Genomic DNA, 10,134 nt, shown 5'->3' with positions numbered 1-10,134 from the left:
CATCTGGAGCATAGGCTGGAGAGCCCCTATCACCACCCCTCCATCATCACCGTCCCTGGTCACTTGCACCCTCCCACTGGCACCCCCTCATTCTCCCTCAGTGTCACCGAAACTGCCAGTTAAAGCCTTGTTATGCTAATATAGTCTTTGGACCGCTGACGCTCTCTAGAGCTGGTTAGCAATCAACATGACAGACTGCGGCAGCACCGCCCCCCTGCCCATCCAGCCTGATTCCTTAGCTCAGCGTCAGAGAATTGCCACTAACCTTCACTCAACTGCTCTCAGGCTCCCAGACTCATCTTCTCAATTAATCCCATTCTCAGACTGGATTAGGTTGGCCTGAGTTCTCCACTGCTCCTTCCTCTGACCAGACATACCAGGGGCAGGTTTAACCATAAAAACTTGGAGAAACCAAGGAGAAAGGGAAGTAAGATGCATCCAGAATCACTCTGCTCCCACTACTTATATTATCCCAAATGTATTCAACAGTTTTCCAACCCAGAGCAATCTGTAGTTTTAATCAGGTCTGTTTCCTTTGGTCGCCTGTCAATGGCCTCAAATCACATTTGCACAGGCACTAATGCTTTATTCTGTGTTTCTTTTGTTTTGAAGAGGAGGAGACCTCCGCAGACAATGTTGCTCCTGCTAAAAACCAACCAATCAATAAAATGATTCACAATTTGGTAAATAAAATGTCAGAAAAATGCCATTATCGTGTGGCCGGGGTGGCTCAGTGGATAGAGCAGGCACACGTATACCTCGAGGTTTATGCCTCGACACAGAGGTCCAGGGTTTGAATCCGACCTGTGACGATTTCCTGCATGTCTTCCCCCCTTTCTGACCTAGCTGTCCTGTCAAAATAAAGGTGGAAAAAGCCCAAAAAAATAATCTTTAAAAAAAAAAAGTCATCATAATTTTACAAAGCACAAGGTGACATCTTCAAGTCTTTTTTGTCCACACAACAGTCCATAATCCATAGACACAAATTTTATTATCACAAAGAATCGTTACAATTTGAAACTGAAATGAGGTAATTGGGTTTTCTACTTAAAAAACATATTTGCTCTCTCATTTTTTATCAATCAATTGATTTCTTAGTGAACTAATCATTTCAACAACTTTAGATTTATCATGTGAAGAACAGCTAACAAGTGATCAAGGGGCTGGTGACAAAAAAATGCACAACATGGTTCCTACTTTCTGACAGAAGCTATGTGAATCTCCGGGGGCCACAGTAACCCCTTGGGAATACTGTGAATTCTGCTGCTGCCACAATAAATGATTCTTCCAAATCCAATGTCCTTTTAACACCGCTTCCAGAAGGTGCAGGTTCTCTATTGGTGTCAACAGACCTGAGGGTTTCAAATCTGTTGCTCAATCAGTGTGGTGTTGTAACATCAGAAAATGTCCATGTACACCTTTCACACATAATGAACAAAGCAGGAGATTCAGTTCACACCATAGACCGTATATAAATAGGTTCACACCAACAAAAAAAGATTTACAGATGATTCTGGAATCAGAACATGGCGATAAATCTGCTGCGGAAAGAAATGTTTTTGTTGTCAGTCCTAAACATTCCCACTTGCTCACTGTGAATTTTGGGGAGATTTTGCTGCTGTATTCTCACATGGGCTCAGTCAGAAATTTTTGGGAAATTTTAAGGGGCTGGCAGGAAAAGTTCTGGAAAATCATGTCTGTAGCATTATTTGCAGACATCTGCGTTCTCACATACAGCCCCTCTGGAAATATTGAGGAAAATGTGTGGACTTCAGTTCAGTACATGTCTGAAGCCGCTTTAGTGTGAAAAGTTAGGATTACTCCAGAAAACTCAACAAGTTAGTCCTCCTTAACGCTCCCAAGAATCAAAAGAATCCCATAATGACTAGGTTTTTCCAGAGTTTTCAACTTTATCAGATGGTCTTCACCAGAAGATGGAGGTTGCCCTGTTTCCATTGCGATGGCTGTTGATATGCAAGTGCAGTAGCGGTTTTGCTTCAATTTACTGCACTTTTGTTTTTCTATACTGGCTTCAAAATTAAAAATGAAAGTTAATTCTTGGAAAAAAAACTCCATCTGCTGAAGAAAACCATGTAATACGGTTTAAAGCCATTGAAAAACCATGTGTGGACCTTGAGTTGGGGCTGTTTTGCCAACTGCCGAACAAGTAACAATTAATAACAATTATTATTAATTGTTATCTCAGTTCCGACTGTTTGTTAGAACCAGAGTGAAAGATACAATCTGAGTTTATCTTTGCGAAGGACGCTCCGGGTCGTGTCGGCCTGGAGGGAGAACTAGAGCCTATGCACCAGTCGGCAGAGGAGTGGATTGGCACTGCTGACTGACTAACCAACCGTTGCCAACCTTGGCTCAAACAAGCTCCTGCAGGCTGGAGGATGACGTTCAAACTGTCAGCAAATGACACACTGCAGCCCTCGGGCTTCACTGATGTGGTGTGGGTATGATTAGAGTGGTGTCGAGACTCAGCCTAAATAGGTAGTTAGCCGAGGATTATAAGGCCTCGCAAACAAGCAACATTACCCCAAGCGCCCACAGTTCCACAACAGCGAGGCTCCTTCTTTCTTTCATTTGTACCAGTAGCTCGACTTTTCCCAGCACTAGGAAAAAGCACAATGAAAAGGTTTTTAGGGTCTTTTTTAAAGCCACCGTCCGTTAGCAGAGTGGCAGCCCACCATAAGACACAAACACAGGAATTCTGGGTAATTACCTCTAACGACCCCGTCGCTTGTTAGCCAGACCTCCTATTTTTGCCATCGCTGTGCCAACTCCCTGGGCCTGTGACATCAGAGCTTGTTTTGTTGTGGGTCAAGTTTGCATGCGGACGTTTTTAATGACACCAGACAGTGGTACGAGCATAAGTAAGCACGCCTGAGAAGCCAGTGTCTAAGTTAATATAACTGCGTCTATTCAGGAAAGTGTTTGCATGAAGCCAAGACAATGGTCAATGTGCAAGAAGGAATGAGAAGAAAGTGAAAGTTTTTTTTTTTTTTAGGTTGCTCTTTTCAAGAAGGGTTATGACTCTGCAATTCAGTTTGCTGCCAAACCTCCAGTGACGCACACAACATAGAAATACACGTTTCTGTGTAAAATATACCATGTCACATACCACCAGATGAAAAGATTTATTTTATATCAAAAGAAAAATCTAAATAAAAACAAAACAAAACAGAAACCACAAAAAGAACAGACTACATCTGCAAAAGTTTAAGACCACAGGCGATCACACCAAGTCTGAGGCAAGTGTGTCTGTGACTTTCAAGCCAATCTGCTTCAAACCTAACACATCTGACTGCATTGATTTAAAAGTCAATGTAGTCAAATGTTACCATATTGATAAAATATAAGATAGCTGTTTTTAACTAAAAATAATTACTTAGTTGAGCTACATCTTTATGTGTTATTGTGTTCAATTGTGCAAATCCAGTATTAATACAAGAACGATTAAGAGTAATTTCGCAGACCTGATGTCTCACACACACACAAACACATTCTTTTTGAGTGTGACAGTGGCCTATTTGGGGTAGAGTGCCATCTCCTGGTTAGAACACAGCATGTAACCCCATATCCCATCCAGAGATGTGGTAAATGGTGTGGTGAGGGGATGTGGAACTGTGGAGGTGGGGAGTGGGGGGGGTGGTACAGGTCTCTGCTATTTCCTCTTGAGTTGCCACATACTGGAACACTTTTTCATGACCTGCCTCCACAGGTTTAACCTGGCTTATCAGGGTCACACCGTCGTCACCAACTTTCATTTCCCAGCTCAGAGTGAGGCTGGGTGTTTCAGTGTGTGCACTTAGGGCTGCAACTGACCGTACTAATCAGTCCATTTCTTTTTAGATATTGACATGAAAATGTTTTGTCTATTACATATCAGGTGAAGAATTCCCATCACAAGTCCCTCGAGTCATAGATTACTTTTTTTCCTTTCTTGTTTTATCTGACCAACAGTCCAAACCCTAAAATATTTTCCCATTTACAACAATATACATTTTGAGAGAAAGAGTTTTGCACAGTTCGGATCATTTTCTTCTCATACTTCACTGCTAAACTTGCTGAAGCACTTATGAATATGGATGTCTAGAGGCCACGGTGGGTGGGTGCATGCAGCATGTGCATCTGGATGTGCATGTGTGAGAGAAGAGTGTCTGCAGAGCTAAATGCAGGGGCCAGAGGTAGTAGGTAAATCATTGGTCATCTCGGGCTAGTAAAAGAGAGCTTAGTTTAAGAGACAGCAAAGGAAGAAACTTCACAAAGGACTGCACGCATGAACTGTGCACTGTCTATAATATGTAAACAGTGCAGTGTGTGTGTGTGTGTGTGTGTGTGTGTGTGTGTGTGTGTGTGTGTGTGTGTGTGTGTGTGTGTGTGTGTGTGTGTGTGTGCGCGTTAAGGGAGAGTAACAGGCTTAAGGCTCTGATCTTACTGACTACAGTCGGGCTGCTCTGTTGACGCCAGCTGGTAAACATGCCCGTGTGGGCCAAGTCTATGTTTGTATGGGGGAGGGAGAGAAGCATGGATGAAACCATTGTGCAATAAAAAGCAAATAGACTGTGATCAGAATGAGTAGTCTGATATGCAGGGGTATCAGGATGTAGAATACCTTAACTGCATACCTGAATCAAAAGGTGTGTGTGTGTGTGTGTGTGTGTGTGAGAGAGAGAGAGAGAGAGGCAGAGAAAGAAAGAGCAAGACAGTAAGACAGAGACAAAGAGATGGACAGTTTTACAGCAAAGTGTCTCCTTCATGTCTTATCTCGCTCCACTCCTCTCCTGCACTCAATGTGAGAGCAGTTTCTCTCCTCTTTATGGCTCTTTATCTGACATGAAAGGCACTAACATGGGATACCCGCCATTACGGCTCCATCAACATGAAAAGCTCTGACACGGGATTCTCCACCACGGCTCAGCCCATTAAGGACGACTGGTGATCCTGTGCTCTGTCAAGGAGCCGTCACAGGCGGACAGCACCAACATAATGAGGACTTAAAACCTTAACCTTGCCTTCAAGTCCCCCGGTCAAAAGCAGCAATAAAAATCTCGGGAGGGCACCTACTGGCTGGCCCCGCTCAACAATTACAACCCATGTCTAAGCACTAACCAAAAAGGTCCCTTAGTTTAGATATACACAAGAGTGTAAGACAGCTGAGAAGCAAGGCTGACGGGTCATAGGCCTTGAACCGTGATTGGTATTAAATGAACAATCTAGCAGTCTGATGCTGCTTGCGACACCGTTGTCTTGTTCTCTCATTTCTGTTGAATAACCCGATCAGTAGCAATACTCTTTGAGAGAAAAAATAAACCCTGGAAAACCATTTACAAAAATGTAATCTTCAGACAAAGCATGTTTAAGAAACATCAGCTTCCATTTTTCTAGAGTCAGGCACTTACAACACAGAATTAAACAGGCAGAGATCGGCTTCGTTGGTGTAAGACAGCAAGTGAAAAACACGCGTTTGATTACTAATTCTTTAGGTGAGACATTACCTCCCGACACAGGGGCGTCCATGAAAACGGCACCCATCTTCTCTGCAGCTACCGCCATCTCTTTTGAGACTGAAGGGTCAATGGTGGAGGAGTCAATCAACAGCGTTCCCTTCTTCACCTTCCTGAAGAAGGCAAAACAAAAGCCATTAGCACTTCATGTACAGTACGTGCAATAAGCTTTTTCAAGCCAAACCTGTTCTGTTTGTACATCAAACACTTTGCAAGTGTGTTTTTTAAGAGATAGGGCGGGGCTTATCGCATAAACGTCACGCGTCACAGAGTAAAAAAAAAGTTTGCTTACTTAAGGATGCCATTTGGGCCAGTGTAGACCTCTATGACGTTGGGACTTGATGGCAGCATTGTGATGATGCGGTCTGCTTTCTCTGCCACATCTGCTGGGGAGTCCAACACCTGAATGTTGGAGTCATCATTGCACAATATCACCAACACAAAATTAACACGTTGACGAAGAAACTGCAGACAGCTCTTATGTGTCACAACCTGTCGACTCAGAAGGACATAGTTTTTTGACTCAAACTGTTCTGAGAATTTTTAGCGGTTTTCAGAGAAGACTTAAAAGTGAAAGGTAAAAGTGCTTCTCAATATTGAAATTGTAGCCGATTTGGCCTGCTGAATAGTGTAAATGTTGACATTACTGTGTTACCTGAGCACCAAGGTCCTGCAGCTCCTTGCAGGACTCTGGGAAGACGTCAGTGGCAATAACGGGATAACCATTTTTTAACAAGTTCTTGGCCATGGGGCTGCCCATGTTTCCCAGACCAATAAACCCCACTGGTGTTTTTGAAGCCATTGATCGCATTGACACTGAGGGAGGAAAAGAAAAAAGAGAAGTGTGAGAAAAAGGGTGAGACGTTTTGTTTAGCTCAAGACCAGAACAAGACAAATTAATTTCAAACACTTTGAACCTCAGAGAGGCTGTAGAAAAATGTAATGGCTTGTGCTATGACAAGCATGAGTTTTCTAGAACACCATGTTATTAGCAGTTTTACATTGATTCTGCTTACCTAATTAAAAAAAATAACAGGTCACTTTGTCTTATGAGTGGCAGTTTAAGTGGCAGTGAGTAGCAACTGTAAATATACTTTGATAATACTGCAATTATTAGAAGCAATAACCAAAGACCAAAATATTTCTGTTGTAACGTATCCCCAGCTTTTGGGAAGTCTAGCCAAGCTATTAAACACTGCTGGCTCAGCCAAGGTTCAGGCAGGTTAACAGTGGAAACTCTGGCCGTGGGCCAACCAGACTACAACAACAGAATCAGGCCTGGATAGTGAAGACCTAACAGAAAACCTTGCCTGAAATCAAACCAACCCTTCAACATATATTGTAGATACCACAGTTCTGTTACTTCAATGAAAAAAACCCCATTTAACATTGCCTTCAAGAATATACAATACTCTCTAATGCTGGCCCAAATTACCAAATACATTTAGTTCATGACACACTTGCATCTAGTAAGCAGCTATGTTATAAAATAAAACAAAAACAACTGAACAGATGCTTACACCAGGCAGACGATTCTGTCAGGGTGTGATATATGTAAACATTTCTTCCAAGAATTGAATCCTGTGTGATGTAATACTTTAGAATAATAAAAACTATATGTTTCAGAAGTGCAAAAGAAGGAAAAAAATTGTTGCCGGATTTAGGTCCCACCACAAAACCAAGGCAGCTCGTATCAAGCTTCTGAATGACACTAACCTCAACACAGATTATTGATCTGGTTTAGTCTCTGTCCTTGGCTAGCTTGGTCTCTCTAATACGGTCCTGAGTTGCTTCAAGTCCTGCCCTTCAAGACAGGGATTATTTTGTATCAATTGGCAGCTGTACCTCACAGCGTTTACTAACAATGCACAGAGTTCTGCAGGGGTCAATTATCGGACCTCTGTTGTTTAATCGTTACATGATCCTGTAAACTGAAAATACACACAATTTTAAGGTTTATTATCACATGTAGCTATGTATATTTGGATTTCTTATAACAAAGAAATATACCAAGCTTACAGTTAAATAGACTACGTGGGACAGCGCATTGAACAGATTAGGGACTGGATGTTCCAAAACTTTCTCCTCTCAGGTCTCTGGTTCTGGATTACTGTTTTGTCAGGGAGTAAAAACTACACATGGCAAAGATGCCTTTAAGTTCTTTACTGCTCAGATGTGGAACAAATTACCAGACCAGCTCAGACATGACAGCAATAACTAACTTTTAAATCCAGACTAAAGACCCAACTGTCTGTTTTCAATCAATTGCACTGTAATTTGCATGGTCAATGTACTCTTTGCATATACCTGCACAACTGACTTCAGGTAATCTACCACTTTTTATTTCTACCCTTATGATTTAACCTACTTCTATAAACTGGTCTTTTTATTTACATTTATTTGATGTTTTTCTTGTGGTTTCATCTGCTAATTTTTTCCTGTTCTTTATACTTTGAGCTTCCACCTGTCGCATTCTTTGAGTTGGCTCTGGGTATGAAATGTGCGCATAAATAAAATTAAATTTCCCTTGCCTTAGTATCGGATCATTGTTCCTGTAGTTAAAACTGATGACACAGTTTACCCTATTTTCTAGCCTGCTCTTTGCATGACCCAAAAATGTATTTTAATCCTGTATAGTCCTTAGTAAGGGTGCAACAACATGATGCATCATTCTGAATTTCCCATGGTTCACTGGACAAACACATTAAACGTCATTGCATTTTGCAGTATCAGATGATATGAATGTGAACCAACTTAAACTATAACGGGAACAGCACGTCGGCTGTAAAAAGGCCCATGCTCCGCAGCGTCAGGTGTTGTGCAGAACGTGCCAGGGCAACACCACCAACCTGTATCCGCGCTTGGCACAGCGCCACAGCGGCCAACAATCAGTGGAAGAAGTGAGGAACACAGAACCGCACGAGAGTTGTTTGACACCCCACGACTATTCCATCGTTAAAGAGACAGACTGCTAACAGAGAGAGAGAGCTCTCTCCACTTCTCCTCTTCAACACACCTCACTCTCTGTCAGTGTGTGTGCGCGCACGCTAATTATAATCGCAAATCAAATCGCAATTACAATATCTGTTAAAAAAATCGATATTTTCCCCAAATCGTTCAGCACTAGAATTTTCTAGATCATACAATGCTTCCTCTGGTTATCAAGTATAGTATTTAAAAAATATATAATTATATGATTATAAACAATTTATTATTTCCACTAATAAATGTTGATAATTTTTTCAGATGAATTGTAAATTTCTCTTAAACCAAGGTTTTATGTTTTGTTCAACAAACAGTCTAAAACATTTTTATTTTTTTTACATCTACTCAGTTTACAATGATAAAAAAAACCCATCAAATATCATATTTGAGAAGCTGAAAACAGGAAATGTTTTGCACCCAATGAATAACTGATGTCTTATTCATTTTCTTTCGGCTTATTTAAGATTACTTACTCAAGATTAACAATTCCTCAATCTAACTGAATGCCATCAGCACTAGATTTTATCATACATTATTAGTCAGTGCCACAGATTCATTTCTTTTTTTGTTTAACTAACGCTCTTAATATCATACCCACACCTGAATATTATGAACAGTATAGTAAGCAGCAGCTGGTTAGTTCAATATGCTCACACATGTATGTCAACCAATTTGTTGGCATTCATTTCACAGTGGACAGTGGACTGGGTGATGTCTGCACAGCAAAGGCACAGGGGGTGGGGATTGTTGGGCACTGTGGAGACTGAAAGACTTTGCGAAATTAGAAAATATAATATACTGTACAGGGTTTCAAACAAAGTAACGAACATCACTATTTCAACACCACCAGGAAACATGCAGCGAAGCAGGGGTCAGCGTATCTTTATCATGGCAGTGGTCCCTGAGTTCCAAATCAATAGTCCTCGTTCCTGATCCAGACACACGGTTGTGTCTACGGCATTGTAGGGTGGGAAGGGGAGGAGTGGAGATTGAGTAGGCTTTGGATTCCAAGGCTAATCCGTGGTTGTGTGCATTGTAGAGAGAAACGGCAGAATTGTGGGGGGCAACACCTAAAGCAGAGTGACCCCACACAGATAAAACGCATAGCCATGTGGAGACGTCTATACACAGAGGTCACGTCTGCTGTTGCTCGTGTCCGTCACACACGGTGTCTCGCCGCATGGCTGAGGACCACACAGCAGGTGGCTCACTCAGGAACACTGTGTCCACAGACTGCAGCACTCGGCTAACATGGCCAGTCAGTGTCCCTACTTTCTTCAGAAGGGCTAACAGCCTAGCTAACAAGCTGGAGCAGAACATGTTCCGCTCGCGCGCACACACACACACAAGACGGCGAGAGGGAAACTGACAACACGAGCGAATACGTTACCGTGGGCAAGGTCGACATGCTTATTCCACCTTAACAATACATTTCGTGACCCTCTAAACAACGCCGCCATGCTTCTTTGCCTTGACCTCGGCGCACAGTGACAGCTGTCAAGCCCAGGATGAGCCGAGCGGGCACTGTCGTGATGAAGGCCAATCACAACTCTCGGTGAGTTTAAACAGCCACTGGGAATGAAGCAGAGGCGGGACATCCTGTGCTTCTACTTGTTAATGCTCCTTAGACGCT

The 10,134-nt window shown here is 42.3% G+C and overlaps 1 protein-coding gene across 2 annotated transcripts in view; it reads right to left on the bottom strand.

The window, feature by feature from the left end:
• hibadha (3-hydroxyisobutyrate dehydrogenase a) overlaps positions 1–10,016 on the bottom strand; it is a 23,837-nt gene extending 13,821 nt beyond the window's left edge. The window contains exons 1-4 of one of the 2 annotated variants that reach the window (XM_035620338.2): positions 9,892–10,016; positions 6,172–6,332; positions 5,809–5,918; positions 5,508–5,629 (exon numbers count right to left, since the gene is read on the bottom strand). In XM_035620338.2, coding sequence (XP_035476231.1) covers positions 5,508–5,629; positions 5,809–5,918; positions 6,172–6,332; positions 9,892–9,961 — 463 coding nt within the window. In that variant the 5' untranslated portion in view covers positions 9,962–10,016. Of the gene's footprint in view, positions 1–5,507; positions 5,630–5,808; positions 5,919–6,171; positions 6,333–7,232; positions 7,253–9,891 lie in introns of those variants that run through there. The other variant, XM_035620339.2, reaches the window with a different exon arrangement.
• Between the last annotated feature and the right edge of the window lie 118 nt (positions 10,017–10,134).

This window comes from Scophthalmus maximus, chromosome 22 (genome assembly GCF_022379125.1).
Source record: "Scophthalmus maximus strain ysfricsl-2021 chromosome 22, ASM2237912v1, whole genome shotgun sequence".
NCBI lineage: Eukaryota > Metazoa > Chordata > Actinopteri > Pleuronectiformes > Scophthalmidae > Scophthalmus > Scophthalmus maximus.
Note: the sequence above shows the minus strand (reverse complement) of the source record. Positions and strands in the feature narration are given on the sequence as shown.